This window comes from Rattus norvegicus, chromosome 2 (assembly GCF_021556685.1).
Source record: "Rattus norvegicus strain SHRSP/BbbUtx chromosome 2, alternate assembly SHRSP_T2T, whole genome shotgun sequence".
NCBI lineage: Eukaryota > Metazoa > Chordata > Mammalia > Rodentia > Muridae > Rattus > Rattus norvegicus.
In genome coordinates, this window is record NC_141535.1 from 151,318,151 (window position 1) to 151,330,317 (window position 12,167).

Sequence of the window (12,167 nt, forward strand, 5' to 3'; positions counted from 1 at the left end):
GTGTCCATTTTTTATGGTTTCCGGGCACCTTGCCATTATGTACCATGTTCAGGTACCATGTTTAAGTCTGCATCTTCTGCAGACTTTTCTCCCAAGACCATGCCATTAGAATTCTAGCATCAGCCCTGTCCTTAAGGAGATGGCTGTGAGTGAGGGCTGGAGCCCAGCAGTTTAGAACACAAGGGCCAGATCTGCAAATGGGAAATGCCATGTTTCAGCACGGGCAAAAGGGCAGAGAGAATTTCAGAGCTAATGAGATATGTGAATAGAGTATTCCCCACATTTGGTGCCTCTCTTGGTGATATTTACGGCCATAACTTGGCATGGATTTGACTTACCTCCTTGCTTCTTATTCAACCCACTGAAATGAAGATCCCCGGTGAAAACGAAGCTCCAATGCTCATCAGAATAAACTTAGCTACACTTTCCTCTGCCCCTAGGAAGCCTACTCTGTCGCGCGGCAGTTCAACATGATCCCGCCTGTCTGTGAGCAAGCTGAGTATCATCTTTTCCAGAGAGAAAAGGTGGAGGTCCAGCTGCCAGAGCTCTACCATAAAATAGGTAATCTTCACAATCACATCTGATCATTCTTCACAATATGACAATCAACGGCTGGGGACATGGGGTGCTAGGAATATGTCTTCCCAAATGTCCCCAATTACTACAAGATAGAGATGACAAGGGCTATGCATCTCAGAGATGGTGGCAGGATCAGGTAGGTCCACAGTTAGTCTACAAAGTACTAGGATAACAGTCACAGAGTCGTAAATTGACTGTAATATATACGCCCAACAGGTGTTCAAAAAAATGCTCACACAGAGAGGATGGCATGGATAAACTTGATTTGCATAGATGCACACAATCAGGATCCAGTAGATAAACTCGGTTTGCATAGTGCTTCTTCTAGCCTACACGTACATCCATGAACAGGCTGAGAAAGCGTTCACAATCACATAGATATCCACGTCTGTCTCTTGTGCTGTGCCCGAGGCTGGGTAAGACAGGACAAACTCAACAACAGCAAGTCAGGTACAATTTGTTTGTATGAAAGCAGTGCCTGGGGGTGAGGATATATAAACAATATAAACACAAGAACTTTGGATATTAGAAACATCAGTAAGCCACATTTTTTTTCAGGTTTATATACCAAAGCGGTTTTTAGAGATTACTAAAAATAATAGGAAAATGCTGGATTAAAAACAATCCACGCTCAACAATAGCTGATACTGATTCAATCACGGACCAGGCATCTGCTCTGTGCTAGGCTGTGCTGGGTACCTGGTAGCACCAGAAATGGAGTGGTAAGTGGAGTACCGGCTTCCTTCGAAAGGAAAAGCTCTTATCTCTCGGTCAATAAACTGGCCACAAAGAGATCATGAACAAGTCACATTTCCAGGTTCACTTACGACTCACTCCCAGGGACAGACAGTGCATGTTTAATTGGTCTCTAAAAGAACGAGGCACAATTTGTAAGTCCTAAGTGTAATGGAAAGATGGATGCTGGTATTAACTCATTTATCTGGTCAGTTTTCCTCCAGGACTGACAGAGCTGTTTAAATACGCCCTCACTTTTAGTCCTACTTGGCATAAACAAGGTTCTGATTGTGTATTCTTGCTGATTTTTTTTTTCTCCCTACAGGGGTTGGTGCAATGACATGGTCTCCACTTGCTTGTGGAATTATTTCAGGAAAATATGGAAATGGGGTGCCAGAAAGTTCTAGAGCTTCACTGAAGGTATTTTCCTCAACTTCTAGAAAAAGATGTGTGTGGGGAAGGTGGGAGTGGAGGAAGAAGATGAACTAGAAGGAGCAGGGCAGCAGCCCAGGGCTTCCCGGCTTGAGCACACTGTGGCCCTGGCCAGCCATGACCTTGGCAGGGCCCCCTCAGCCCTGCCGAGGTCTCTGCTGCTGGCCAGGCATCAGTCAGCTCCTCATAATCGGCCTGCACAGAGTCTCTGGGGACGGGAAGACCGTGTCCAATGACCTAGTTGACTTGCAGATGCAAGTCCCCTACACTCTTACTTATTCTTCTGCTAACAGGGCATTTTGTTCCTTGTCTAGAAGTGACAGAATTTAAAATCCCTTTTCTATGTAAGAGGATTTAATTTTCCTGTTCTTTAGAAAACAATACTTAAGCTGTAAGGGCTTAACCCATTTGAGGTAAACAAAATGAGCTAGGTATAGCTTGAGATTGGCTTACACGCCTTTGGAGACAGGGGAAAAAGGGGGGGGGGGAGCTCCAGAGACAGATACAGAACATGACATCACCAGCCTCCACTCTGCCCAGTGAGGCTTTTATTTTACTTTTTTAGCCATGCGTTGTACACATGGTAGGTTTCCTAATGGCATTTTTGTTTGGTTGTATCACATACTTGGGATACGTTCGCTTCTCATAGCTCAGTCCCATCTTAGGCCCCTTCCTGATGGTTACCTCAGTGGGGAGCACTACAAACATCTTTCCTTATTGACAACAAGATGCCTGTGTTTTAAAAGCTTGAGAGAATGTTTTACAACATTAGAATCACAAATTACTCTGTAGTATCTAGGGAGAAAGAATACAGGAATCTTAAAAATTCAGACAAGCCAAAGTCATCTTAAGAGAAAGTATATGCTCAACCCAGTCTCCAGCCTGCAGTGAACTAGCAGAACCCAAGCCAAGCCCAGACATTTCCCAGTGTAGTTGGGGGTGGGGTGCACACGACACGATGGGAGGAGACAGCTGACCACCAACACCTCCCTAGCTAGAACCTTCTCAAGGCTCTAGGATTTTACTCTCCTTTCCATCTATAAGAGTTGAGCTTTTGGCGTGTTTGTTCTCTAAAATCACAAGATATAAATAGCCCCCAAAGCATGCTGACATGACAGTGTTCTCATTTTTTAATTATCAAAGCACAGTTATCTCAGAATATTTAATGAGATCTTGTTCCTGAAAACTGAAGGTCATTCAGAACAGACACTAAACAAGTCCATGAGGAAAAAAGGCATCTTAGGCAGGGATGTGGCAAAGAGGAAGGGAAAAAAAAGGGCCGTAAGCAAAAGGAATGTTGAGAATTGTGTCTTTACTTGGCATCTACCATGTGCCCAGCAGTGAGCTATGAGTTTTGTTTTCCTTCCTTTTATCCTCACCATGAGACATAGACACAGATGGGTAGCAATAGTTGTGGCTAAGCTAAAATTGCTGTATAAACACTCTTCTACTTACGATGGGGTAATACCCAGACAAACACATTAGAAACTCAAAATGCCCTGTCAAAAATGCATTTAATATGGCTAACATATAAATAACATAGCTTAGCCTAACCTTATCTTGAAAAAACAAAAATAAAAGACAGCCAAATCATCTAAAACCAATTCTTTTTATACTGATGAGTAGGCTATCGCATGTAATCTGTTGGACATTGTACTGAAAGTGAAAAACGGAGATTGTATTGATACACTTCTTGCATATCAGTAAGAAAACCCTAAGTCAAACAATTCTAAGCTGGAAGACCATCTGTGTACTCTTTCACAGGCTTCCCAAAAAATTCAAAGCACTTCACATATGCGGGCTATTTGTCCTCAGCATAATCCTGCAAGAGGCAGGCTTTGCTGGATGCAGGAATTAAATGAAGCCCGAGGACATTAAACAACATTAAGACCATAAACTCCAACAGATAAAGCTGCCATGAGAACCCAGGCCTCCTGATGTCAGTGAATTATCTTTCCCTGAAGACATCTGTTTCCTTTCACACCCAGGTCCTCAAAGGGACACTGTAGCTGTGCTGTGTCCGGTCGGTATGCCTCTGTCACTATTTGATAAAAAGCTCATACACTGATGGAAAACTTCCACAAACATACTAACAAGAGCAGAAAGTGGCTAGGGAGAACATTCGAAATGTTTGGCTGTGGCTGAGCTCAAAAGTAACTGGGTAAATGTTTGAGTGGCTTCCATGAAGTCAGTCAAATCAAGTGCTACTGGAACGTTAACGGCAACCACTTAGAACCTGTCTGAGCGAAAGGCTGCAGGCGGCACAAATTCTCCAGGCTCGGCTCTATCAACCAAGTGTTTCCAGAGCAACATGTCTGCTCTGGGGAAAGCTACTTAAGCAGAACAACCGAAGGGAAAAATAAAAATGAAGATGAAAGAAGCAAATAGCATAGCACCCTCCACACTAAGTTATAGAGCTAGTAGAAAAATTAAGGCAAGTGGAAAGATACAGCGGCAACTTTTAATACAGCCTAAAAATAGCTCACAGAACTGTCTGCTATTACGTCACTGAAATGCTAACATTTTGTGTCTGCTATACTGAACTACAAGTGAAAAGTCAATCTTTTTTTTTTTTTTCTTCTTCTTCTTCTTTTAATGGCTCTCCAGGGCTCTTACAGTGAGCAAGATTAGCCGGGGAATTTTCTGGGCAACCTCTTCTGGTTGGCCCCATTCCTCTTACACTGCCATCAGCTCTGGCTGCTCTGTTGGAAAGCAAAGCACTGCTTCCAGTCTAGACGCCCCATGGCTATTTGTCAAGCCTAATGGAATCTACGCTCACATACCCTCTGCTCATATTTAACCCTCCTTAACAGCAGCAATGCCTCTGCCCAAGATCTAGCCATCCAGATGTCAGATTGCTACCTCTTCCTATTCATCCTCCCCACCTAGCCAGGCTCCATCCAAATTCCCCAGACCACATCCCTGCCACTCAGGTCCACCCACGCACAGTCCTAATGTAGGTCTTCCTCTTCCCTTCCCAGGTTTACTGCAGGACTGAACTTGGATGCTTTCATTTCCTCCCTCTTCTCAACAGTCAACCCTTGTGGCCAGTTGTCCTTCTAAAAACCCATTTTAAAATGCTATCATAACTTCTCAGTTACTGCTTACAGGATAAATCCCAAATCCTCTTGGAATCTAAGTCAAGTCTACTTTTCTGTCCTTGTGTCTACAATCCCATGCTACTGCACCTCCCACCCAAGTGCAATGCACACTCTCCTCTGCTTCCAAGGGTTTCCACTCTCCTGTGGTCCTCACATCCTAGCCTTAAGAACAAAGCTTAATACAACTACTGAGTTGTATGTGCTTCTATTTACTCCATCAACATTTCTTACACGGGCTTCAAGTTCTCTGGCTGCCACTACCAGACCTCAATGTGAACAATCTCATTCTAAGAACTCTACTGTCACAAAGACAATTCTAGAGTGGGCCTGGGCTCAGTAGACCTGTCTATGGACTGGACAGTATTCGTCCTCTGTCTCCTCTACTTACCTCTAATATGAATGTGCCATTTTCTTCCACTACTTGGATCTTGACAATGAAGTTAGAGCAGGAAAACAGATAGCCACAAGCCTACACCCTTAAGAGAATATGTCCTAGAAGAAAAGAGATCTTTTCTTTGCCAGCTTCAGACCAGAAAAGAATGACCAACGTTAGACAGTAATCAACCTGTGAGACCAACAACAGCAGCCAAAGAGAAAACATTGATCATTCAGCCATATTACATGACTTCGTTAGGTAAAAAGAACGTGCTACAAATATGACGTGATGAAATCATCAAAGCAGGAAGGTCGCTCAGCTGCCAAACACTTACGTTCCTAGAAAATGACTTGTGGATGATTCTAAAACAAAAACTGATACTCTCTAACCTAGGCACATGATTCAATAAATTAAGAATGATTGTAATAACCCTAAACATGAGATCAAACAAATCTTAACAATTAGTTAGTACCCTGGGAAATATTACTATCTACTCAGTACTGGACTCTCTGCTGGTCACTGTGAATACATGGCCCAAGGTGGATAACCATGATGTTCGAGAAGTATCTCAAGAGACATCCACAGAGAAACTCATGTGAAGGGATGCACTATGGAGCAACAGACCCACAGCACTGTGCCATCCAGAGTGGCAACCATGTTCGCCACCACCCTTCCTACAAAATACAGGGTCACTTTCATATTTAATAATATTTAACTATACTTCATCTCTTCCCACTGTTAGCACGTTTCTATTTGAACAGAAATTAAAGCTGTTGCTTTAATAAAAAAAAAAAAAAACCCTGTTTCCTTTGGTATTAGAAAAGTAGTGAAAACACTATATTTCTTAAAACTCTAGCTCCTTATATATTCCATTGATAAGCCAACAGTGAAATTTTCAGTATTGAAAGTCAGAGGAGAGGAATTCAATAAGTAAATGTTGATGTTATATACGTGTGGGCACACACATCCCACTGTGCATATGTAGTGGTCAGAAGACAAACTCAGACGTCAGGCTTCACCTTCCATAGTGTAAGAAAGGGTGTCTTTTTTTGTTGCTGACTGCTACACACGTCAGGCTGGCGGGCGCACGGGTTTCTGGAATTCACCTGTCTCTGCCGCCCTTTTCATGAAACTGCAGAAGTGCTGCCGTTACAGACACATACTGTTATCCCCGTTATCCCTGGTTCTGCACGGTGCTGGGGATCCAAACACCAGTCTTCCATCTTGTGAAGCAAGCAGTGTACCTTCTGAGCCATCTCTCCAGGCCAATCCTCCTTATTTTACAAGTCTAATATGGTTGATGTAGGTGCATCACACACACACACACACACACACACACACGGATTATATACCAATCTTAAGAAAAAGAATTTGTTACATATATTTCGAAAATAGAATAAACAAACCAAATATTCTTAATGCCTGCTACATATTGAAATCTCAGGAACTCACTTTTTAAAAGTGTTGGAAAGCGTTTGCCTACTACTTTCTCATTTTGTGTTTGAGACCTATTCAGAGATATTGCTTCTCCTGAGAGATCATGAAAGTGAAGTAAGGTGATGATATTCTCCTACTCAAGGCATCTGCAGCTATGCAGGGATATCTGACATAGGCAGTGCCCTGGTCATGGCTTGTAGCTCAGAGCCACCCACCTATCACCATCGGCACCAGCTGTCATCTCTGCAGATGTCACTTCAGGCGCCTTTCCTCTGGAAGAATCGGAGACTTCTCAAGGCTGAAGCTGGGAACGCCTTGGCCATTTCCCCAAGCAAAGTCCCAAGCGAGGAGCCAGCCCATAAGCCTTTTATATCTAGGAGCAGACAGAACTGGGGCACCTTGCCCTTCTGCATTTCACATCTGTAAAATTATTTCAAAAATCACAATAAAACATAATGTGGTTATCCTTTTCTTTGGCAATGAGAAAATACTTAATAAAACAAAAGCCAGCAGCCTACTGAAATCGTGCGGGAGGAGTCGCTGTAGCCAACTGCCAATGTGGAGCTTCCTGCTCCCTCTGGGAACGTGCAGATCCACGGCTGCAAGGAAGAGAAGTCCTTCCCCGGGGCTGCTGCTGGTCAGGGCTAGCCTTGTACATCAGAGATGTAAGTCCCATCTCCCTTAAGAGCAAATCCTTCTGCAAAGAAGGGCAGTGGAAAACCTTGAATGGATTTTCATACTTAGGAAAGGAAACTCACTTAAGAGTAGTTTCCTGGATTGTCCTTTAAACAAATACTCTATTGATTCTAATTTGTGACATTAAAAGGAACCACAAGAGGAAGTCAACACAAAGTTCCCATAATAATATTATTATTGTAATTGTTATAATTATTATTTTTTCTTTTTTTCGGAGCTGGGTACCGAACCCAGGGCCTTGCGCTCCCTAGACAAGCGCTCTACCACTGAGCTAAATCCCCAACCCCAATTGTTATAATTATTGTATCATTATATTAGAAAGTGAAAGATGGCTGCTCAGTAATTAAGAACACTTGCTACTCTTACAGAGGACCTCTATTGAGTTCCCAGAACCCATGCTGGGTGGCTCTCAACTGCCTGTAACTCCAGCTCTTACAGACATAACATCCTCTTATGGCCTCCAAGGCCATCCTCATACACATGCACATACACATATGTAAAATATTTTAAAATAACAGTGAGATTTGAGATGTGTCATAGTTAGGGTTTTATTGCTGTCAACAGACATCATGAGCAATGCAAGTTTTATAAGGGACATTTAATTGGGGCTGGCTTACAGGTTCAGAGGTTCAGTCCATTATCATCAAGGCGAGAGCATGGCAGCCTCCAAACAGGCATGGTGCAGGAGGAGCTGAGTTCTACATTTTCATCTGAAAGAAGCCAGAACAGACTGAGCATCCTCAGGCAGCTAGGAGGAGGGTCTCCAAACCCACCCCAACAGTGACACACTTCCTCCAACAAGGCCACACCTTCTAATAGTGCCACTCTCTTGGTCAAGCATATGCAAACCATCACAGGATGGAATAAGGCAAAAGGAAGGAACGTTACAAGAATAATGCAAAAATATGATTTGGGGGGCAGAGAATGTGGCAGCCAGCTCTGAATGGAAAGCTGGGCCTACGTTCATGTACATGGGTATACATGCGTGCCACATGAGAGCAGGTGGCCCTTGGAAACCAGAAGAGGGCATTAGACCCCCCTGGATCTAGAGTTACAGGTGGTTGTGAACTGCCTGATGTTGGTGCTGGAAATCTAACTTAGGTCCACTGAGAGAGCAGTGAACACTTTTTTTTTTTTTTTTTTTTTTTTTTGGTTCTTTTTTTCGGAGCTGGGGACCGAACCCAGGGCCTTGCGCTTCCTAGGTAAGCGCTCTACCACTGAGCTAAATCCCCAGCCCCTCAGTGAACACTTTTAACTGATGAGTGCCATCTCTCCAGCCTCACTTGAGGTTCTTATATTTTATTGATTTAACATCTGTGTTATCATTATTTCCAGTGCTACCAGTGGTTGAAGGAAAGGATTGTAAGTGAAGAAGGGAGAAAACAGCAAAACAAGCTGAAAGACCTCTCTCCAATTGCTGAACGCCTGGGATGCACACTACCTCAGCTGGCTGTGGGTAAGAAATGGGAGGGGATAACAGACTGGCTCTGGACTAAGGGGAGGCTTTCGCTGATATTACTAAAACACATACCTTTTCTATGGTTGATCCACATCCTGTCATAGGGACAGGCTAAGCTCAGAAGCATCAAATGCTGGTACACACAACAGAGAATTATTCAAGGTTTCCCAGAATTTTCTATATGCTGTAATATTTTTTCTTTCCTTTCTCCCTTATAAGACAATGTCATGAGAATATATCAGTGAAAACACACATAGAGGTGGAGAGAACAAGAGAGAAAGAGGGAAAAACAGGGAGAGAGAGAGAAAGGAGAAAGAGAAAACAAAGTTGGATGGGTAGAGAGCTAGGGAGGACCTGGGAGGACCTGTGGCAGAGGGAAATGATAAACATGTATTATATTAAAAATTAATAAAAAATAAATTAAAACTGTGTCACACACAGTGACACCCACTTCTTCTGGCTCCCCCATTGGTACTAAGACAGGGTGGGTGAGAGACTGAGAAACAGAGCTACACAGAGGCCCTTGGCTCCTGCCACCCTGAAAGATGACACTGCAAGGGCAGCTTCCCCTGGAACCTTTCCAACAGCCGTGAAAATTGTTCTCCTCATGCTGTGTAGTCCGTGAAAGGTCACGGCCACCCGAAAAACAAACGCACTGGCACTGTCCATTAGAACATAATGGGAACTACTTAGTTCTTTTCAAATTTGCCAGTGGCCATATTAAGAAAGAAAAGCAGGAGCTGGAGAGAGAGCTGGTGGTTAAGAGTGTTCTCTGCTCTTCCAGAGAACCAGAGTTTGATTCCCAACACTCACGTCCAGTGGTTTAACTCCAGGGGACCCACATACCTTTTCTGGCCTCCACAGGCACCTGAAGGCGTATGGCATACATTCATACAAACTAAACAAACACTTTTAAAAGGCTTTAAATGAAACATAGAAGTGAAACTCATTTTAATAATCCATTTTATTTAATACAAACCACCCAAATTATCATTTCAATATATAATATACAAAATTACTTAGGCTTTTTAAATACTCTTTTTCAACCTGTTTTCAAAAATCAACATGTATTTTACTCCTGAGGCATCTTCAGCCTGAACAGCGGCTCAGTACTCACACATGATTAATGACTGCCACACTGAATACAGAAGCCTTCAAACTTCAGGTGATCGGGTGCCTCGCTATGTTATGAGTACTTCACACTCATTGTCTCACCTTCTTTGACCCAGGCTTCGAACAATACTGTGAGGGACATGCGATGAGGAATATAAATGTCACTAGATGATTTATTAGAATTAGCATGTCAACTGAGAAAGCAATAATAAAATAGGTGTTAATTCCAGGAGGGGGGATACTAATAAGAAACAGCAGCAAATAATAGCAAAACACAACAACAACAACAAAACAACAACAAAATGGGATACATTGACCCAGACAGATAAACAGCCAGTGGTAAAGTCTGTGCAAACAGTAGTAGAATATTTGTTGATAGCTTGCCTCTACTAAAGTTAAAAGTTTAAAAATTATAGCAAGAAGGGGTTTGCAATACCATAGGAAGAACAACAATATCAACCAACTAGACGCCCCCAGATCTCCCAGGGACTAAACCACCAACCAAAGAGTACACATGGAGGGAGCCGTGGCTCCAGCTGCACATGAAGCAGAGGATGGCCTTATCTGGCATCAATAGGAGAAGCCTGGATGCCAGGGTGTTGAGGTGGGAGTGGGTGGGTGGGAGGGAGTGGGAGCGTCTTCATAGAAGCAGGGGGAGGGGCAGGGGAAAGGGGATAATATTTGAAATATAAATACATAAAATACCCAATAAAAAATTTTTTAAAAAATCTTCAAAAAAAATTACAGTGAACCGTACTAAAAAACTGGAAATGAAGCTTGGAGAGATGGCTCATTGGGTAAAGCCACTTAGTACCCAGGCTAGTGACCCGGTTGATCTCCTGAAGCCTCAGAGTAGAACAGACTCCCAGGGTTGCTCTCTGGCTGCAGGATGTGAACACCCTCACACTGAGGGAGTAAAGAAGGAAGAGCTGGCTCAGCACATGCCTGAGGGACCTTACGACACACCTTAATGCTTTCTTTAGAATTAAAGAGCATGTTTAATGCAGACTCTGCAGTTTCAGCAAGAACAGCAGAATGACTGTGTGATCACGGTTGTTCATGCCTGTAATCCCAGCACTCATGAGGTAAAGGAAGGAAAATCTCAGGCCATATAGCAAGTTGGAGAGCAGCACCCTGGCTCCATGAAACCCTGCCTCAAATAAACAAGAAAAGCTAGCAGCACCTTGGGAGGGTACACGAAAGGATGATCAAGGACCAAAGAGGTTTGTCAGACTGGCTAAGGCCCGATGGCAAAATGGCAAGGAAAGGGGACATAAGAGGTGCCAGACTATGAAATTCTATGGTTGTCCCAGGTTTACTCCACTAGACCCAATTAGAGAACAGAGGTTCAGTTTGGATGGGATTTGTTAAAGCAGAGGAAGGACTGGGGCTCTGAGAGTTAGTAAAAAAGCAACTGAGATAATCGGTGCAAAGGGTTGACAGATGAGGAAGTGATACCACGTATAAGACAGAAAGGGAGCCTGACAGAAACAAGATTCCAGACATTAGTACTTGGTGAGCAATGTTGGGTATTTTCATGAACAATATATTACTATGTTGAACTCTAGTAGTTGGAGCAAAATGCAAGAAAGCCAGAAAGCCACAAACCTACTATTCAAATGTATGGACTCCATTAAACTTCTGAACAAGAAGGGTGCTGCTTCAGTTTTTAAGCCCAGAAAATAGTGTATCTTCTATCCTACATACAGATGCACATGTACACGCATGCACACACAAGCATGCACACACACACACACACACACACACACACACACACACACACAAATTATAAGCATATCAATAACCCTGACCCAATGCTTTGCTCTTTCCAGCATGGTGCCTGAGAAACGAGGGTGTGAGCTCTGTGCTGCTGGGATCATCCACTCCTGAACAACTCATTGAAAACCTTGGTGCCATTCAGGTAAGTATTACAGCCCCTCTAGCCAACTCCAGGGACTGTCACCGTGTGTCTCCAGGCAGTGTCCTAGACAAGGCAGCAGGAAACACAACGCTGTAAGAAGCACAGCACACTTACGTTATACATGGAACCAGGGCTGTCCTCTGCTTATTTAACAAACAAGTTCCTCGCTCGAATCCCAGTGGTTCACTCTGTGTGGGGCAGTGCACTCCAATGTCACACCGCAACTGATAGGTCTAAGCATGAATTCATGTGTAACTGTCTGCCTGAGATGTTTATAGAGGAAGTCGTGCCAGGGGCAGGAATGAAACAGCACCCCGG

At 43.4% G+C, this 12,167-nt stretch overlaps 1 protein-coding gene and 1 long non-coding RNA gene across 5 annotated transcripts in view; one reads left to right on the forward strand and one right to left on the reverse strand.

Moving 5' to 3' along the window:
• Kcnab1 (potassium voltage-gated channel subfamily A regulatory beta subunit 1) overlaps window positions 1–12,167 on the forward strand; it is a 456,882-nt gene that overhangs the window by 440,373 nt on the left and 4,342 nt on the right. For all 4 annotated transcript variants that reach the window (XM_087621134.1, XM_087621137.1, NM_017303.3 and 1 more), the window contains exons 10-13: window positions 441–561; window positions 1,640–1,734; window positions 8,692–8,812; window positions 11,761–11,849. In XM_087621134.1, the coding sequence (XP_087477260.1) occupies window positions 441–561; window positions 1,640–1,734; window positions 8,692–8,812; window positions 11,761–11,849 (426 nt within the window). The remainder of the gene's footprint in view (window positions 1–440; window positions 562–1,639; window positions 1,735–8,691; window positions 8,813–11,760; window positions 11,850–12,167) is intronic.
• On the reverse strand, window positions 4,337–10,097 carry LOC147996284 (uncharacterized). The gene is made up of 4 exons (XR_015675322.1): window positions 9,933–10,097; window positions 7,974–8,066; window positions 7,179–7,357; window positions 4,337–7,080 (listed from the first exon to the last, which is right to left on the reverse strand). It is a non-coding gene; the product is annotated as an uncharacterized LOC147996284 (long non-coding RNA).